We start from the raw sequence: 21,080 nt of genomic DNA on the forward strand, positions 1-21,080 counted from the left end.
AAGTAAGCCCCTTATGTTTACTATAAATAAAGGCACAAGATAAGGAGAAATAACACACTAAATTTCAAAACTAGCAGCGGTTGAGCCACTTTCGGAAGTTGTTGAGCCAGTCGCTTGAGTCACCAATTAGAGCCGGGGAGCCAAGTAGTTCCAATCCAAACCTTTAGGTCCAAAATGACGTTGTTTTGCGTCGTCTTCTCCATAGACTTGGGCTGTCTTCTGGGCTCGTCTGCATTCAAGCTTCGGCCTCCCTTACCGGATTTAGCAAGATTATTGCCTTAGTACGCATCGAAAGATTTTATAAACAAGTCTCAATTTTATTTTTTGTTGAGCACTTATTCCACTAGGCATGAGCTTGTTCAAACTGTGCATATTTGCTTTAAATGATTTTTTTTTTTTTTTGGTTTGGAAAGTATTTTGGATAGGATAGCTTAATGGTATAATGATTTTGTTGTAATGAATATTTCTCAATTACAAAGTTTCGAGTTAATACATGAATGCCTTGCAACTGAAATGGCTCTACAGACAAATGTAACCTTTATTTTGGTTGATACAATGATTTTGTTGCTTGGAATTTTCTATTGATTCAATAATCTCAGGACCATTTTGGCTATTTAGAATTATTTTATCTTTTTGCTGCAGCTCATTTGACAAATAGATAATAAGAAACGAAGGGGAAATGCCACCCTGAAAACGGAGAGGAAGTTCCGATGTTTCTCACCCTTATTTCGAGAGAGAGGGGGAGTAGTCGCGCTTACCTTCTCTCTCCTCTCTCTCACGGCTCTTTGGAAATTGTAGTCAGAGTAGAGCAGTTTTAGAGAGAAAGAGGGAAGAAAAGAACCCAAACCCCTTTTGTCTCCCTCTATGTAAGCTGAAGGCATTTCTAGAGAGAGAAAGTTACCAAATTTCCCTCTCTCCTCTCTCTTTCTCTCTCAACGACCCCAGAAGAAAAGGCAGTTAGAGAGAGAACGAGAGAAAAGCAGAGGGTTTTCTTTTTGAACTGGGTTCGGGCTGGCGGATCACAGGAAATGGAGTTCGTGGGAAGAAGTGTGAGGAAAGAGTTCAAAGGCCATGGTTTTTTCGCCGGAACTGTGAAATCGTACGCCGCCGCATCTGGGTTGTTCGAGGTCGTCTATGAAGATGGAAATACTGAGGAATTGAGCTTCGATGAGGTCTCTCTTCTCCTTGGTGGTGGTGCTGAGGCTGACCTCGTGGAGGTCGCCGCCAAGCGGAGCCGCCTCGGCCGGAAGCCCAAAAAACGGCGCCGTATTGAGAGGAAGCGAGAAATTCGAGGTAATGCTGCTCTTGGAAATGATTCTGGGTTTGGTGGGGATTTGAATGAAAATTGTAATTTGAGTGATGGGTCTGAGGGAAAATTGGAAGTTGATCAGGGGTTTGGAGGGAATTTGAGGAAAAATGTTGCGGTTAGTGGGATTGTGAATGAAAATGTTGATTCTAGAAATGTAGTGGATAAGACCCTAGAGCAGGAAACTGGGTTGATTGCTAATGGGGATGTGAATGAAGTCGATAATTTGAAAAATGGGATTGATTTGAATGCTGGGTTTAATTTGAATTTGAATGATGGGTGTGACTTGAATGTTGATCCAAATGTTGGTAAGGAAGAAATTGCAGAGATAAGAGATTGTATTGATTTGAATTTGGATGCGAATGATGAGTTTGTTGAGAATCAGAATGTGGATAGTTTGGGCGGTTCAGCTGTGCTCACCCACGGAAGCCAGAGGAGGGGATGCAATTTCGATCTGAATTTGGAAGTTAATGAAGAATTTAAGGATACAGAAGGTGACTGTGAAGAAAAATTCAAGGTTAATCCCAGGTTTGAATTGGTTGAAGAAAGTCTAAAGAAAGAGAGGAGTGGAGATGCTGAAGAAAAGGTTATTGACGATGGTAATTCTAATGAGACCTGGAAGGAAGTGTATATTGATATTAATGAAGATATTCCCATGACGAGCGTTGATGACCCCATTGACTGTGCAGCTGGTGAACGGCTTGATAATACATATTGTTGTTCCAGTGGAGATCTGAAGGCTGATGGTTCTCTTGGGATTTTTGAGACTAGCTGCATTAATGATAGTGGATTGGTGGAAGTTCCGGTGAAGGATAGTCTCTATGAGGCCCGCACTCCAATGATTCATGGAAACCTAGGCGATTCAGGAAGTCCATGCATTCAAAAAAGTAGCCGTAGAAAGAGAAGAAAACTACTGGATAATTTGATATCTACGACTACAGAGACAGTTTTGAGGAGAAGCGCTCGTAGAGGTTCTGCTCAAAATCATGTTTCTGTCAGCGATCCATTTTCCTCTTCTGCAGTGAGTGCAATAACAGAGGAAAAACCATCGATTTCTGGTTGTGAAGAGGCTGAAAATCCTAGTGTTCTTTTTCAGGAGCTGGAATTACCTCCTTCATCACAACATTTAAATCTAGATGGAATTCCCATACTTGACGTTTTTTCTATTTATGCTTGTTTAAGATCATTTAGCACTCTATTATTTCTGAGTCCCTTCAAGTTGGAGGATTTTGTGGCCGCACTGACGTGCAAGTCTCCTAGCTCATTATTTGATCATGTTCATGTTTCTATTTTGCAAACACTGAGAAAACACTTGGAGTGGCTTGCAAATGATGGTTCCGAAACAGCTTCTGATTGTCTGAGGTATATTCTTACCCCCCTCCCCATTTTCATATTAATCTGATGTCACTGCTTGTGTTACTTGGAACTTCCTTTATTGATTGTGAACATTTTGTGTTCTTCGATGCAGGAGTCTTAATTGGGATTTTCTTGACTTGATTACATGGCCAATTTTTATGGTTGAGTATTTCTTGATCCATAGTTCGGGACTGAAGCCAGGATTTGATCTCAGTTGCTTCAAGTTATACAAAACTGACTACTACACACAACCTGCTTCTGTAAAAGTTGAGATACTGCGGTGTCTATGTGATGATTTGATAGAAGTGGAAGCCATGAGGTTAGAAATTAATAGAAGGTCTTTGGCTGCTGAGCCTGACATGGTCAATGACCGGAATTTGAACTATGAGGTTTGTAAGAAAAGGAAGGCTCTAGTGGAGGTTGCTGGTACCTCTAATGCGAATGATGAGGTTGATGATGACACCACCGACTGGAATAGTGATGAATGCTGCCTCTGTAAGATGGATGGAAATTTAATCTGCTGTGATGGCTGTCCTGCTGCATATCATTCAAAATGTGTTGGAGTTTCTAATGATCTTTTGCCGGAGGGTGACTGGTACTGCCCTGAGTGTTTGATTGACAGGCATAGACCTTGGATGAAATTGCAGAAGTCACTCCGAGGTGCAGAGTTATTAGGAATTGATCCTCGTGGTCGGCTATATTTTAAAAGTTTTGGGTACCTTTTGGTGTAAGTCTATCATTTTTCATCTTTACATGGCTTAGTAAGTTAGTAATATATCGCTGCTGGTGTTACTAACTAATAGCAAAGATGACTATTTTTGTTATTCATTGGTCATTTTGCTCTTAATTTTGGCCTACGCAAACATGTTCCTTAAAATCATTATTCATGAGAAACAAACATGAATTATACCAAGTTCCATTGACGTAATTTGGAAAACCTATCAAGAAGTGTGGAATTGGTTGGTTGTCCCATGTTCATTTCATGGTGAATGTGTAATAAAACAAGTCATCTTAAGATTCTTCCTAGGACATCTAACTGAACAAGGTCTTAGATCTTAAATAATTAATTGCTAGACCAATCAGCTGTATTTCCATTTTGCCTAGTCAATTAACATGGGGAATCTTTTCTCCTCTGATTCCTCCACTGCACAAGTTGTCTATTTATTATCCTTATTCTTTCCTTTCAGAATCTCAACATCATAAAGTTGTTTTCAAAGTTTGGTTTATAGTTTTCATTGTGTGTGACATTCCACATGCATATCGTATACATTGTTTGCACCATTCCTTCCTCCACCCTTTTTTATTCTTCCTTTCTCCTACATCTCTCCCTTTATCTTAGAATAATAAATGATGGAATGAAAACTCAAATCTAAAAACAAAATGGTTACCAGATGGGCCTTTAGTGGTTGAGCTATTCTCAGATCCTTATGTGAAATGATATGTTCATTTTTCTTTTGGGATAATAATTTTTTGATTAAATGTAGATTTAAATGTTGTATTTTACTTCTCTAGATTATGTACCACTACTTGTCATCATATTTGGGTATGTGTTTGGCTTCATCTATTTATGGTTGTTTCTCTTGCAGATCAGATTCTTTTGATAGCGAGTCCGCATTCAACTATTACACCAGAGATGATCTGAATAAAGTTATTAAAGTGCTAAGGTCTTCAGGTTTTTTCTATGGTGGGATATTAGTGGCCATCTGCAAGCACTGGGACATTCCTGTTAGCTTTGATGGAGCATATAGTGAAATTGGCTGCTTGATGCCCCCGTACCCATTGGCATTTTCAGAAACATGTGCTGTTAAGAATGAGACTGATAAAGATAGAAAATTGCAAGAGAATTCAGGGACTGTGACAGCAATTCCAAATATAGCTTCTGAAGTGTCAGCTGAAACCATGCAAGTGGAAAGGTCAGTCATGCTGTGCGATCCAGATGAACCTGACTTTGTGGGACTTCATCCTGAAGACTGTTCTTTACCATCTGCTAGCTTGCATGTCAGAAAAGGAATCACTAGAAAAGGGGGAACTTCAGAAATGCATTGTGGAATTGGTTATATGAACTATTACAGTTTTGGCCAAATTGCTTCATCTGTTGCTGAGGAGTTGACGCGTAAACCATCAGAAAAAATTAAAGAAGATAAAATAATAACAGAAGAGGAAATAGTATCAGCACAGATGAAGACCATTTTAAAAAAATCTTCCAAGTTTTTCTGGCCAAATATTGAGGACCTAAATACTGGTGCACGGAAAGAGAAATGCGGTTGGTGCTTTTCTTGCAAAGCTCCTGCTGATGACAAGGATTGCTTGTTTATCATGAGTATGGGGTCTATCAAGGATGCTTCTAATAGTGATAGAGTTGGCCTTCAATCCAAAAAGAATGGGAAAGGTCATCTTAATGATGTCAGCTGTCAAATCCTATCTATTCATGATCGTCTGCAGGGACTTCTGTTGGGCCCATGGTTGAGTCCACTTCACACAGAACTCTGGCGTAAATACCTTCTTTATGCATCTGGCATTGCCTCCATTAAATATTTACTTCTCATGGTAAGGATTTTATTTAATTTTAATCTGTTTATAGTATAGAATTTGTTAATTTACATATGCTAAACTTTTAAGCTGGTGTTCCTGTCAACTTCTTGTTATTATTATGCTCTGGTTTTCTGGTTTTTTAATGTATCTCATTGATTTATTGCAAAGAGAATTTTGTATTACCATTACTTGCTTGGCTATCTTGATTTTGTTCTTTAATTCCATCTCTTAACATTGGTGGATATACATGATACAGTTGGAGGCAAATTTGCGTCATCGTGCACTTTCAGCGGATTGGTTGAAACATGTAGATTCTGTTAATACCATGGGTTCAGCTTCTCATGTTGTGACTTCATTACGTAGCAGAAGAAGGCCCAAGTGTTCAGATAGTGAGTCCAACCCCTCTTTAAATGCTGCCAGTGGATTGGGAATGTTTTGGTGGAGGGGTGGTAGGCTTTCTCGTCAGGTTTTCAGTTGGAAGGTTTTGCCTCGTTCCTTGACTTCCAAGGCTGCCAGACAAGGTCTGCTATTTTTTATTTCTATTTATTATGTGTAATTTTGCATTTTAGAGTTTTTACAGTTAAATCATCAACTGAATAATTATTCTCAATTGATTCGAAGTTGTAATATTCTGCAGCTGGGTGTACAAAGATACTGGGTATATTATATCCTGAGAATTCAGAATATGCTAAGAGAAGCAAATCTGTTGCCTGGCGAGCTGCTGTTGAGGCCTCAACTAGTGCAGAACAGCTTGCTTTACAGGTATATTTTCCATACCTTTTCATTTAAAATGGCGATGTTTAGATGTTTCACTGGCTTCTTAAATATTTAGTTTTTCTCTTTAGTTGATTGGCCCCAAAGCTGAGTGATTCAGTTTTAACATTTTTGGGTCCCCATTATAATTCACTCTCTTGAATGAGTAGTTTAGAAATTTGGGTCCGTAAAAATTTGTTATTGTTTCAGGTTAGAGAGCTTGATTCAAACATTAGATGGGATGATATTGAGAATTCACATCCTCTGCCAACATTGGACAAAGAATCTAGAAAATCAATCAAGCTGTTCAAGAAAGTTATTGTCCGCAGGAAGTCCTCTGAAGGGGGAGCAGTTAAGTATCTTCTTGATTTTGGTAAGAGAAGAGCTATCCCTGACATTGTGAAGGGATTTGGTTCTTTGGTTGAAGAACTGTCTAGTGAGAAGAAAAAGTATTGGCTGGATGAATCATATCTTCCCTTGCATCTTTTGAAAAGTTTTGAGGAGAAAAGGATTGCCCGCAAGTCTACTGATGTGAAATCTGGTAAAGTTCTTGAGGTTGCTAGAGTAACAAAGAGGCCCCGGGAAGAAAAGGGATTTATGTATTTGTTTTCGAAGGCTGAAAGATCTGAGTATTATAAATGTGCACACTGCAACAAAGATGTCCTGATAAGGTAATAAAAATTTATTATTCTCCATGTACTTGTCATTTCGTATTGTTTGTGCTTGTCATTGCTTATATTTCCCAAAATAGCTTGTTTGCTTCTGATTAAAATAAACTAGGAAATTCCTTTTTCTGGAACAGTTGATTTTCGAAGTCAGTTTGAGGTAATTTTATTTCTGATATCTACTGGATAGAAATGAATGTTAAACTAGTGGAGTTTCGTAGGCCTTTCACATAGGTTCATCTGTCAAAACATTGAGGTTCCTGTTAAGAAAAATTAGGAGGCATTTGGAAGATTCATAGTTGTGATGTTTGAGGAGTAAGTTCTATGATATGAATAGATGGGCATCTCTTGTGGCTTCCTAGTCTTGTTAAAGGACCAATTCTTGAGATTCTATTGTCGTGGTACATGTTAAATGTTGTATTACTTATGTTTTTACCAATCATCTTATATAAGTTTATTTTCAATATAACAGGGAAGCTGTGAGTTGCCAGTCTTGCGAAGGTGTGGTTTCCTCCCTCCCTCTCGGTTTTTTTCCTTTTTCCATTATAATATATATAAATTTTTAATACTTTGTCAAACAATCAAGCAAGCATGCCAAGCAATCAAATATTTGACTATTATTATTATTATTATTATTATTATTATTTCTCTAATTCTCATCATAAAGTCATAATAAACTAATAGAAACTAAGTTAGAAACATAAAATTAGCATGAACTTTATGAAAACCCTACCCAAAACGACATTGTTTTGGGTTTGGCCTTTTTGAAAGAAAAATAAGAAATTCAAACGCCCAGGTGGCACCTCAACAACGCCTCAGGCGTGCCTCCCAAAGACCTAGGCTAGTCTAAAGCCCACTCCCGGTGGGCAGAGGCATTTTGTTGATAGCCCCACCTAAAAACCGCCTAGGCTAGCCTCAATACTAGTTTTTTTTTTAAACATTGTTCCTTTGTTATGTTATTTTGAAACATTGCTGGTGGAACACTTTGTATTAGTATTTTGTGAAGTCTTCAAGCTTTTATTTATTTTACCAACTCATCAACCTCACACTTAAAGGCCTTATAATCCCAGTATATTAAATTCTCCGTTAATGGTCTTTTGCTTTCCTCTTGGCCCTCCTTCAGGCTTCTCCACGAAACCCTGTAGTTATCTTTCATGCTTGAAAGTAACTGATAGAAAGTAAATATGTAATATGTACCATTGATGGGAACTATTTGTGACACTAGACTTCATATGGAACACTATCCAACCTTATTTGGTTGACAATCATGCTCCTGTTAATGTTCTGAATCATTGTTGGAGTTCTTTTCTGTGGACAGTTCTTTCCATATTGTTTCCATTTCATTTTGGCAACTATGTTGAAGTAGTAATAGTGGTTCTTTCTGTTATTTTTCATTTTGATTTTGATGTACATACAAGTTAGACCCATTAAGAGGCAGCATTACTTATTGACACACAGCATGTTTTTTCGTTACTTTCTAATGAATAAAGGGTGCCCCTACAACTTTATGCTTGATGCCTGTCAGGGATTTTCATTGTCTTAACCTTGTAAGGTACAAAATTTCAGGATTTTTTCACAAAAGGCATGCCAGGAAGTCTGCTGGGGCAGTGGTGGCTCGGTATAAATATACATGCTACCAATGCCAGAAGGGATTGCGTCCGAAGATTGACACAAAAAGAAGGAAAGTTGAAACAAAAGGAGGGAAAGTACAGCCACATAAATGTAAACCGAAAGGAGGGAAAGTACAGTCACAAAAGTTTACAAATTCTCAAACAGGTCGCAGATCGATGCGTTTGAAAAACAAAAAAAAAGCTTTAGCTGGAGGACGACAAGTAAGATTGAAAAATAGCAAAACAGTTCCAGCAAGTGTACCCCTACGTCGTTCTCCTAGAAAAGCTAAATGTTTACCGGTGCAAAATAAAAGGCATAGCAAACGCAAGAAAGGGAAAAAAGGCAAATCCAATAAGGGCACATATAAGAAACCAAATACAGCTACATGGCAGAAGAAGAGAACGCAAGTTTATCACAGTTACTGGCTTAATGGTCTGCTGTTGTCCAGAAAACCAAGTGATGAACGTGTTATGCATTTTAGGGATAAGAAACTCCTTGTGCATTCAGAATGTGTGTCAACCATTCTTGATCAACTCAAATGCCACCTTTGTTGTGAAGCAAGATATTCGTCTTCTTTAAATTATATTTCTTGTGAAATATGTGGAGGTAAATGACTAGCAATGCAAGTGTAGTTTTAAATGTAATTAAAGTTATATTGTTATCGTGATTTCAGCAAGTTTTAGCTGAATTGTTGGCTCTCTGTTTTAGTATGCCATAATGCTATTAATCTCCACAGTTTGGATCCAATTCCTCTTCAATTTACATATTTTAACATATCCTTCACTACCTTTTCTACCATGCAGTGTGGTTTCACGGTGATGCTTTTGGACTGAATTCGGAGAACATTGGTAAGCTGATTGGATTTAAGTGCCACATGTGTCGTGAAGGGAACCCTCCTATCTGCCCCCACTTGGAAGATGTGAAAACTGATGTCCCTCAATTGGCTGAAGCTCAAATTGATGGTACCGTTGATTGTTCTGAGGAAGTACCTAACTCTGTCCCACCTTTAAGTGAGGTATATATGCATGTCAAACTTTGGCTCTAATAAATTGTGCCGGCTGTGTTGATGCAATAGCATCCGTACAATGAACATCTATGTCTCTTAATTTGGGCTTATATGGTATTAAATTGTAATTGGTTCAGTTTCCTTCATTCTAAACGTTACTATATCAACAGTGCGCTTAACCCCTGGCCATTCTTTTAATGATTTGGTTTTTATTAAAATAATAATAACAATAATAATGAACAGTAACCTCCAAGGCGTTGAGAAGTTCTTTGGTATTAAATTTTTAGCTTCTGCTCGGTGTTCTTTGTCAAAGAATTTAGGTGTCCCTTCTAGTGCCAACTTTAATTTCTTATTATCCTTTTTTCGGAGGAGTTTGTACTTGAAGTTATAATCTGTTTGGGTTTTGAGGTCGATGACACCTCATCTGTATTGTGGCTTCTTATAATTTTCTTTCAAGTAAAGTTTGTGTTTTGTATAAAATTTAAAAAAGTCGTTTAGAAGAAGTTGAGTAGTTGATGGGGGAGTGAAAATATTTGTCATTGGTAGTTCAAAGTTTGTGATATACTTACCAATTACCTATGTATGATTTGCAGATCACATGCAATTGAACACTTTTGGCATTATTGCAAGATGGGTACATCAGTGTGCTATTTGTTCTTTCTACACGAAGGCATTCTTATTAGTTGAGGTACTTCATTGATTAAAATTGAAGGCAGAGTTGTGGGAAGGAATGGGTTTCAGGATCCTCAGCTCGAGATTTTCGGTGACAGTGAAGGAAACCATTTTCTTAGGCGAAGGGGAATATCGCGAGGTAAGTTGCTTTCCTGTGTGAAGTTGTGGCAACAATGCCATATATGAAGAACCATCATAAAGAGCAAAGGAACCGACAAAAGAGGCAGAAGCGGTAGAACATAGGAAAAAGAATGTCCCTTTCTTGCTACAAGATCTGTATGTGTGTTGCGGTTACCTATTGTTTACTGTTGCATCTGGTGATAGAGGACATTTGTTCTGGATACTCATGTGTTATTTTTCTCTTGTTGCAGGTTTTTAATTATCTTTATAAGAGTTGTGATTGTAACGTGAAACCATTGAGGACGACCTGAGGCTGCGTTCCTGGTGGAGTTGCTATCTGACGTTGTTTAGGTTTGGACTTAGTTCAATTAGGTGATACTAACAATTATTAGGAGAGGATTAGTTTCGTGTTAGGGACGATGGACGATAGACCGCAGATGCTATTTATTCTTTCAATCAAAGTAACTAATTAGATTTTAAATTGTTGGTAACAGTATGAAACAGTTTCACAAGTTTGAGATTCCTAGTCTGCTTGATTTATTTGTATTGGTACAACTTGCAATGATATTGTACAGTTATCTCCAGAAAAATAAAAAAGTATGGGGATGATCAAGGGTTTGTGATTGTATAGGCGTCTGAGTATTTATGCATTTGGAGTATAGCATCGTTGTTTAAAAGAAAAGTTAAGAGAGAACTATGTTAGCCTTCCCCCATGCAAGTGTAGGCGATGAGAACAGAGAGCACATATGCGAGCAGACGAAGCCAAGGCCTTAGCAGTCCCGTGGTTTCCCCAGGCAGGGTGGGCGTTCATGCGAGTCCCTTCCAATCTCATTAATTTTAGTCCCTGCATATAACAAACACAAGATTACATTAATAAGTAGTCCAGTGAAAGATAATGAGGGCCAAATAGAAGCACCCAATGCATTTCATTACTTATTTAATTTAATAAGTGAAAGGTTTTAGGTTCAATTCTTGCCAAATGAGAAGTTGAATCACATTATTATGGCAAGCTCATTGTAATGTTCAACCCCCTTTACTGTAGATACTATCATTTGTTCAAAAAAGAAGAAAAAAATGCAAAGTGACAGTTAACTATTTTCTATCTACGTGAGTTGTGACAGTAAACCATTCTAAGCAAGTATTTTTGGGCTAGGCAAAGCGTCTAGGCAGAGGTGCCATTATTTTTCTTTAAAACAAACAATACTATTTACAGTAAGCGGGAAGAGTTTTTGGGCTAGACAAAGCGTCTAGGCAGAATTAGGTGCCATTTTCTTTAGAACAAACGATACTATTTATACTAAGCAGGAAGATATGGGCTTAGTCTCAAAGGAAGATAGCAATAATGTGGTTCAAATTTGCTTTTAGCGAGAATTGAACCTAAGACCCCTTACTCACAAGTGAAGAGGAATATCATTAAACCGTAGTATTAAGTGACGTCATTTTTTTTAAATGCTTATTTAGATGCCTCATTTTAGACTTTTATAGACTAAACATTTATGCTTTTTGAGTTTTGATTAAGCTTTTGATTAAGATACTCTGACTTGAACTACTTCAGATTAATTGAAATTAATTTACATTTAAATATCTTCTATATATTTTAAACAATTTCAACTATATTTAAGTCTAAAAATTTAAACTTTTCAAATCTAAATGTACACCCACGCCAAATGGAAATGTACCAACGTTAAAAGAAAACGTGCAACGTCAAATGAAACATACCAATGTCAAACGAAAACGTACCAACCCCGAATTAAAACGTACCCAATGCTCTAGATAGTTTTGTTTTTTGGTAGATAAGTCTCTTGAACAACTTTTAATTGAATCAGAGATAAATCCTTATTATTGTAGATATTGCTAAATCATAAGGATAAATCACATAATTTTGAATTAACAAAAAGTCTATTGTTCGTTGATTAATATAAAAAAAATGTTGAATAAAAACTTGAAAAGCATAGATGTTTAGTCTATGAAATTCAAAATTCAAGTGTTTGTATTAAAATACCTCTAAAAATTAATTGAGATAGTGACCAACCGCATAGCACCTAAGCAGAGTACAATATAGCCGTTCATGAAAATCGTCCACAACATCACACACGCTCGCAAATCCACTCACACTTGCAGTCATGCCTCCCATTATATTATCCTATATGTTGTAGGCCTTTTTAATTGAGCTATTCTAAGGGAATAGAGAGAGGGAGGCCGGCGGCAGTGAGAGAGATTTAATTGTGAGGTGTGTGTTGTATATCACCCCATTGTGCCTTTATTTATAGTAGTATGATAGGTTAAATCCTTACCCTTTTAGGATTACAACTCTTAATAGGAATTAAACTACTAAAGGGAATATAAAAGATATCCCTAGATACACTATGATTTACACAATCACATTCCTATTCCAAATATGACTGCAACACTCCCCCTTTTGTGTGTAAATACTCAACAAAACATCGCATCAGATCTTTAGCAGATAAGGTAGAACAGTTGATGAAGTCGTCAGCACAACGGGTGAATGCGAGTCTCAAATTTAAAGAAAGTATGCATTGGTAGTAAAACTCACAAAATCTTGCTATGATAAAACCCAAGGTATGGGGAAAACCCATAAACTAAGGAGAAAAGTGAGAAGTATGCATAGTGTCTAAAACGAACGTCAAACATAACGAAAGTAATGAACTCAACATAGTATGATCATTCCAGGATGGGTGCCTCGTTAAAACCTCGTTAGGTAGCAAAAACCCAGTGGGAAAACTGCTCCTAGTCGTAGGAAAAATAGTACATTAAGATTAAGTAAGTATGCTTCTAGATACTCCCCCTGAGTTAGACATAACTTCCAAATAAGAGAATTACAAGCGATTCAACTCAGATAATTTACGCATACTGATTCCTTGGACGAGCTTCTAAAAAGTAGACTTGGTGAAGAGATCGGCCAGGTTGTCCTGGGAACGGATTTGCTTGACTTCAATGTTCTGATGTTGTTGTTACTGATGAGAATAAAAGAACTTCGGCGCTATGTGCTTAGTGTTGTCTCCCTTGATGTATCCATTCTTTAACTGCTCGATACATGCTGCATTGTCTTCAAAGATCGTCGTAGGAAGGTCAACGATGGAAGTAAGACCACTAATGCTTCGAATATATTCCATGACTGCTCTAAACCAAAAGCACTCATGCGATGCTTCATGCAGGGCGAGAATCTCAGCATGGTTCAAAGAAGTCGCAACTAGCATTTGCTTGGTAGACCTCCAAGATATAGTGGTGTCTCCAACAGTAAAGACATAGCCCATTTGAGAACGTGCCCTATGTGGGTCAAATAGATATCCAGCATCTGCGTAACTAACAAGGCGGAAATCAATCTGAGAACCGATGGGGGCGGCAACTCTTGAAGATTTGTGGGTATATAACAAGCCCAAATCCGTCATACCCTTGAGGTATCGGAAAATGTCTTTAACACTATTCTAGTGTCTGTGTGTGGGCGCATTGTTGTATCTTGCCAAAAGATTAACAGCGAAGAAGATGTTGGGTCTAGTGCATTGAGCCAAGCACAATAAAGCCCCAATTGCACTTAGCTATGGAACTTCAAGTTCCAAAATCTCATCCTTATCCTCATTTGGATGGAAGGGATCTCGTTTAGCATCTAGAGTCCGAACGACCATAGGTGTACTCGAAGGCTTAGCTTTATCCTTATTAAAACGTTGCAACACCTTATGGGTGTAGTTCGATTGATGTACTAGGATTCCATCAGAACAATGCTTGATCTCCAGGCTGAGACAATATCGAGTTTTCCCAAGATCTTTCATCTCAAATTCCGATTTCAAGTGAGCGATAATTTCCTTAAGCGCTGCCGAAGTTCCAATGAGGTTCATGTTATCGACATAAACTGCAACGATCTCAAATCAAGAATGTGACTTCTTTATGAACACGCATGGGCATAATTCATTGTTCACATAACCCTGACTTGTCAAATATTCACTCAGACGGTTATACCACATCCACCGGATTGTTTCAATCTGTAAAGTGACATCCTCAATCTAATCGAGAGAGTGTTCCGTGGTCTAAAACTATTTGAACCAGTCAATGAAAGTCCTTCTGGAACTTTCATGTAGATTTTCGTATCTAGATCCCCATATAGATATGCGATTAACACGTCCATAAGCTGCATATTCAGTTTTTCGAAAACTACCAAACTGATTAGGTAACGGAATGTTATGACGTCCATTACAGGGGAATATGTCTCATCGTAATCAATCCCAGGATGCTGAGAGAAGCCTTGCGCTACGAGACGTGCTTTGTATTGCACTATTTCATTCTTCTCATTACGTTTCCTCATGAAAACCCACTTGTAGCCCATAGGCTTCACATGTGGTGGAGTATGAGCTATAGGTCCAAGCACCTTATGTTTCACAAGTAAATTAAGTTCAACCTGGATTGGTTGTTTCCAGTTTGACCAGTTTGACCAATCCGTTCTACGTTAGCATTCATCAACGGAACGTGGTTTAATGTCATCGCTAAGCATGATGCCAATAACTACTGTGTACTTAAATGCATCGTCGACGATCATCTCATTCCGATTCCAAACCTAATCCAATACTGCATAGTGGACCGAAATCTCACGATTCTTGGAAGGTCGGTTTGTCTCGTCTAAGACATCACTGTAATCTAGAATAACCTCATACGTTGGAACGGATGAGTGAGTGATTTTCATATTCAAACTAGGGTCACTAGTTGGTGTCGATTTCCTCTTCCGGGGTTGTGAATCCTTTGAACCAAGGGGTTTACCACACTTCAGGGTCGGAGTAAATGATTGGCTAGCCACCAATGTACCGGGCTACGTGGAAGGTGAGGCCTCCCCACCTTCGAGGATAGTTTGGCCTTCACAGACGGGATTATGATGTATGCGAGGTATATCTATCCTTGCAGGTGCATTTGAAGCAGGTATATGTGATCTTGTCACCTTTGCTAGATCAGTAAAAGCATCTGGCATGCTCTAAGCAATGCTCTGAAGATCTATAATTCGTCGCACCTCAGTTTCAGACTGCGCAGTGCGGGGATCTAAATGAGACATAGTGGGAGCATACCACGACAATTCGCAGCGTTCTACAAGAATGTTAGCATGCTTATCTCCCACTAACGATGAAAAGACTGTCTCATCAAAGTGACAATCTACAAAATGTGTGGTAAAGAGATCTCCTGTCAACGGTTCTAAATAGCAAACAATTGATGGTGAATCATAACCGACATATATTCCCATTTTTCTTTGAGGACCCATTTTTGACACACCCTGACCCGGATTGTCCACTAAGGCTCCGAATTGAGCTGTGTTAGCCGACACCTAGAAGGTGACGAAGCCATAAAGTGTAGTGATGTGGAAAATATGAATAAATTTAAACCTAAAAGTGCCTAAATACAAGAGTGCGCTGTGAGCGGGAATGAACCCATTTCATACGTGACGTTAGAGCATAAGTAAAGTACAATAGAGTGGATTGAAAATCATACCATCGAAGGTAATCTCCAATACTAAGATTTGCCACGAATCCTCGTCGATATGAAAACTCTGCTTCTAGAACCTGGAGGGATAAAAACAAGAGTGAGTGGGCCTGAAAATAAAGCTTTAATAAAGACCTTCTAAAAGATATAACCCCTCACTGTAATACCTGTATAGGGTCCAGGAAATCATACTACATATAAGTATGAAATCAAATGTAAATCAACAGTAAATCCAAGAATATTCCAATCACTACATATCGGCAACAGCATAATAAATCAAGTGCTCATCAATCTATGGTAACCCATGAGTCGGAGTTGCCTAACGCAACCTGTACGACTCATAAATCAATCTATGATAACATATGAGTTGGAGTTGCCTAATGCAACATGTATGACGCATAGGCAACTTGCACGATAATGTCGAAGTTACCTATTATTACAACCTGTGCGACAGTGCTGGAGTTGCCTATTATTGCAACCTTACAACAATGTCGGAGTTGCCTATTATTGCAACCTCTTGTACGATAATGCCGGAGTTGCCTATTATTGCAACATGTACGACAATGTCGGAGTTACCTATCATTACAACATGTACGACAGTGTTGGAGTTGCCTATCATTGCAACCTGTACGATAATGTCGGAGTTGCATAAAACATAAATATAGTCATGCCATCAATCAATCATTTCAAATAACACTATAAATTCACCTGAACTTACCTGTACGTCCCGCGTTCACCTTAACACTTCAAGGCATTCACAACATTTATATGTAGGAAATATGCATATGGTTATACCATAATGCAATCTAAAACCCAACCATATCATAGTATTTTAGAATATACAAATGTATATATGACATGGCATAAAATGCATAAATCAATTTAAAAGCGTTTGTGGAATTATCAATGATATACATACGATTAAAAGGAAAAGACCCACTCACATGAGGTTCGCGTTACGACACCTTAGCACAAACATCGGGATGTCACGAACGATCCTCACCTAGAACAATTATTCAGTCACATCTCATAACTCTTATCAATAGAATACATAACCTACATAAGACACATCCCAAGGACGTTCTAGAATGATTTGAGACCCATTGACCAAAAGTCAATTGTTGGTCAAAGATCAACGGTAGGGTCCACAACACTACGTAACTCAATCTGAAAGATTCGCATCTCAGATTTCCGATCCGTAACTTCCAAAGATACACATTGTGCTTCTAAAACATCATACTAAAGTTTCATTAGAATCCAACGGTTGGATCTCCACCAATTGCCAATTAAAGTGGCGGTCAACATTTTATTTTACGAACTTACAAATCCAATTTGGGAAGATCCATACGTCAGATTCCCAATCTGTAAGTTTCTAATATCCTTAAATATTACATAATATAATGTATTAAATTTTGGTGACGATCCAACGGTCGGATCGTCAATTCACATAATGTTCAAGTAGCGGTCTTTATCAAAACTATGTTCAAACGATGAGTTTCATCAATTGGACTTCACCTATGGAATTAGGGTGTCAAACTTAGCTTAGAAAGGATAGGGGTGACTCGGCTCACGCGTCGCGGCACACGGCGGTCGGCCACCCTAGTTCGCCAGAAAATTCAACTATCTCCAAAAATTCTCAAATTTTACAAAAATGAACATCTAAAAGAGTAGAGCAAGTTTTATACATGTGGCCAAGTCCAATTTAGCCAGGAAAGGCTCCAATTTCACTCAAACCCGCCAGAACCCTAAAATGGGTGAACTTCAATTCTTCTTCCTCGGTGTTCCAACGTCTCTACCACTGGTTGGGTCTTGATCCTGGGTCCAAGGGAAGTTGATTAAGGGTAGTTCTAGGTGGTGGAACTCGCTCGATCGGAGGAATCACCGTTGAGCACCTCTGGTGCTCTGGTAGGGTTCCTCACGATTTTGGACCTAAAAACCCTCAAATATGGGTGGAGATGGTAGAGGGAAGGTCACTGAGTATTTTCAAGTGTTGGATGGTAGTGGTTCAATGAAAAAAATGGCGAAAATCATCGGAGTTTGATCGGTGTAGGGGTGCATTGCCCGACGGTAAGGTTTCTTTATTTTATTTTCTTTTCTTTTTCTTTTTCCTTCTCCCTTCCTGATTGGTTCTCCTTTATCTATCCTTGAAGCTAATTGGCATTTTTCCCACAAGGTGGGAGTTCAAATAATTTATAAACTAAAATATAAATAACCACTTTCAAACGTCCATAACTATACTGTTACAATCCGGACTCGCGAACGGTCTTCACCTATGCGTTTGTACCAACAAGTACTACACAAATACGCCAAAAGAATAAGTCATACATTCCTTTAGACGATGGTCAACATAAGTCAAAATCCTTGCCTCTAGGGCATTTTCGTCAATTCCCTCGATTAAAATAAATAAAAACGTAATTTTTGGGACGGGTTGTCACTATCTACCCACCTTAAAAAATTTCATCCCTGAAATTTGAAATCATTTGCTAAACATATATATATAAGGAGGAAATCAAGCTATAGAGGTTTCATAAAAGAGACTGTCATTCCGTCGCGATCAAAGTGCAGTGATTCCTCTTTCATGCCTCCAAACTCAAACTTTCCTTCTCCTTTAGTACAATGCTAAAATATACAATCCTTTATAAAACATCAGGTAGAAAAATAGATGTATAACAACGTAATGTCAAAGTACGTATATAATAAAATGAAGTTAAAATAGTTGTACTGAAAACAACATCAAAAATAGCAAACTTCACCTACACACCAATTGATTGAATTGGTCACATGCATAAATATAAATCCATTCATTCAATTACTCAATTCGAGAAACAATATCCATAAAACGATTATCCATAATTCAAAACAAACCAAAACCAAACAAATTATTCCAAATACTTAAAAAAAATTGTCCAAAATTAAACCATAAACCTAGAAAAATAGGAAGGAAGGTCCGGCCACTCCTACTGGGTTCGGCCACTAGGGGTAAAACACCCTAAAACATGCATAAAATTTATTCATCCATAGGAGCTAATGCCTCCTAAAAATCTAATATCTCCACGGATGTAGTAGCATCTTCCGGATGTTCCACATGTTCAAAGTTAGACTCATGACATGAATGATACTTGGCAATGGCCTCGGGGGTAGCTTTGCATACACGTGACCAATGATCGTTTGATTCACAGCGGTAACACATGTCCATTTCAGTGGAAGCCGATTGGACGATATCTTTTCCCTTCTTGAAGTTTGAGGCCTTAGGGGTAAGGGTTAGCGCTTCTAGGTCAAATTTCCTCCCTTGGGTGGGCCTTGACTTTATGGACCTTGGGCCCGTGGTTGGGCTTGTTGCCCATTGCCACGGCCACGATGATTTTTATGTTGTTTGTGGCTTCTAGAATTTGTCACAAGCGTTTCAGGCGCGGCGTTCGAGCCAGTCAGTCGAGCTTGATGATTCTTCATCAAAAGCTGGTTCTATTTTTCAGTGAGAAGTAAAATAGAGATCAAATCCGAAAATTTGGTGAACTTATGTGCCCTATATTATTGATGCATGACAATATTGGTGGCATAGAAGGTCGAATAGGTATTCTCCAGAAGATCTGATTCGGTTAATTCCATTTTACAGAACTTTAGAAGTGATCAGATTTTACAAACTTCAGAGTTGTATTCATTCGCGGACTTAAAGTCTTAGAAGCGAAGATGCTGCTAGTCGCGTCTTGCTTCATGCAAGTAGATGTCTTTCTGGTGATTGAAATAGTTGGCCAGAGCAAGCCAGAAAGTGCATGGGTCCTCCTCAGTAGGTACTTGGTCTGCAATGCATCATGGATGTGTCTTCGAATGAAGATCATTGCATTAGCTTTCTGAGCTTCGTCGACGGGTTTGTCGTCGATAGGTGCCTCGATGGTGGCTCTAATACCCTTTGCAGTAAGATGGAGCTTCACGTCTTGAATCCATTTCAGGTAGTTTCTTCCATATACTTCCAGAGCAGGGAAATCGAGGGTACAACAAAAACGTGGTTAGTCATATGGTGATCCATAGACATATATCATAGAACATTCGAGTTTTATAGACATGTATTGGTTTAATTTATGCATGAAAGCTACAAGTTTCATGTGGTAAGTTTTGAATGAAAACTTCAAATTTCAAAGGCACTAAATATGAAACTACAGGTTCAATTTAGTTTTATGAACATTTAGTTCATAAAGGAGAGGTTCCTGCAAAAACACAGAATGCAATATGCTGATTTAAGTGCAGTGGATTTGAGTTGCTGTAGGAACTCAAGTGTGAGAGCTTCGGGACTATGAAAGGATGTCAACGGTTCAAAGTATAAAAATAAATTATTTAATCGTTAATGTCCAAAAGTGATCTTCAGGTCAATAATTTTGGATTAATTATTAAACTAATGGATTGCAGGTCACTTTTAATTAATTCAATATATTGGGACCAAATAAGGTTGATTGTAGAAGCAAAATAATGATATACAGGTTGAAAAATACGGGAGTGGGCCCTGCATTTCGGCTGCAGGTTGATTGGGCCTTGGGTCGTGTGGTCTGGGAGCCCAGCAACAATAATTGCTGGCTTTGGGCAAAAAATTGGACATAGGTGTAGGCCCATCGAAAGTTGCCCTTGGGTTGGTCTAGGGAAGCCCAACTGAAGCTGGGTTTCATGTTTTTGGGTTGGGGCAAACTAAGCCCAGGATCAAAAGCTACGAGCAAGCAGGCCGAAAGTTAGGGCAAGCCCAGTAAGCTATGGGCTGCTTCGGGCAAGCCAAATCATGGGACAAATAAAAGCCCAGCATCACTGGGCTACCTGGAGGTGGGCCAGGAACTTGCGGGACAATGGGTAAAGAAGGTTGCATACTTTCTTGGTTGGGTTAAGGGACTTCAGGCCCATGAAGCTTATTAGGCCGAAGGCCTGGAATGTTCGGGTCAGCGCAACATAGCCCAAAGGCTGCTACCGTGTGGTCCAAGGTGTCAAAACGATACCGTTCCATGATATGCTCCACTCGACTAGGCTTCATGCTAGCAACGGTGGTTCAGCGGAGCCACAGTGGTGGTGCGGCGGGCGTGCCACACTGTTTCCCAATTTTTTTTTCCCAACATAACTAGGGTAATTGTTTCTAATTTATTTATATGCTTTGACTCACAAATTTCACATAGCAATATCATGGCGTAATGCATGAAACATATACATATACACATATATATATACATATATATATATATGTATATATATAGGAAAATATAAACAAGGGGATTCATGCATCATGGGGAATGTTTTCATGCTTCATGGTCATTTCAAATATCTTCTTTTATTTTAAGCGTACCTGATTGACATAAAACAAATAAAAAGCCTTTGAATTTTGTGGAAGAGAACCTCCTCCTACGATCCATCAGTTCCTTAGCTTCTAGTAAGAGTGTGCTGATAATGTGTTGTATGCTTATTTAATTGAGCTATTCTAAGGGAATAGAGAGAGGGAGGCCAGCGGCAATGAGAGAGAGAGAAAAGAGATTTAATTGTGAGGTGTGTTGTATCACCCCATTGTGCCTTTATTTATAGTACTTAATAAGTTAAATCTTTACCATTTTAGGATTAC

General features: G+C 38.5%; 1 protein-coding gene across 3 annotated transcripts; it reads left to right on the forward strand.

Annotated features, from left to right (window-relative positions):
* The first annotated feature begins 644 nt into the window (after positions 1 to 644).
* Positions 645 to 10,634, forward strand: LOC103426921 (DDT domain-containing protein PTM). Of its 3 annotated transcripts, none has more exons than XR_011579346.1 (11): positions 645 to 2,668; positions 2,775 to 3,389; positions 4,249 to 5,209; positions 5,451 to 5,715; positions 5,832 to 5,956; positions 6,158 to 6,618; positions 7,085 to 7,113; positions 8,179 to 8,829; positions 9,027 to 9,238; positions 9,823 to 10,177; positions 10,273 to 10,634. XR_011579346.1 is itself a non-coding variant. In XM_070819156.1 (10 exons), the coding sequence occupies exons 1-10, from the start codon at positions 1,029 to 1,031 to the stop codon at positions 9,835 to 9,837; spliced, it is 4,974 nt and encodes a 1,657-aa protein (XP_070675257.1). In that variant the 5' UTR covers positions 645 to 1,028; the 3' UTR covers positions 9,838 to 10,244. The 3 variants fall into 3 exon arrangements, 1 of the variants encoding a protein (XP_070675257.1); XR_011579347.1 differs by having other exon boundaries at positions 9,823 to 10,040; positions 10,273 to 10,502; XM_070819156.1 differs by lacking the exon at positions 10,273 to 10,634 and having other exon boundaries at positions 9,823 to 10,244.
* The last annotated feature ends 10,446 nt before the right edge of the window (positions 10,635 to 21,080 follow it).

Source organism: Malus domestica, chromosome 03 (assembly GCF_042453785.1).
Source record: "Malus domestica chromosome 03, GDT2T_hap1".
Lineage (NCBI taxonomy): Eukaryota > Viridiplantae > Streptophyta > Magnoliopsida > Rosales > Rosaceae > Malus > Malus domestica.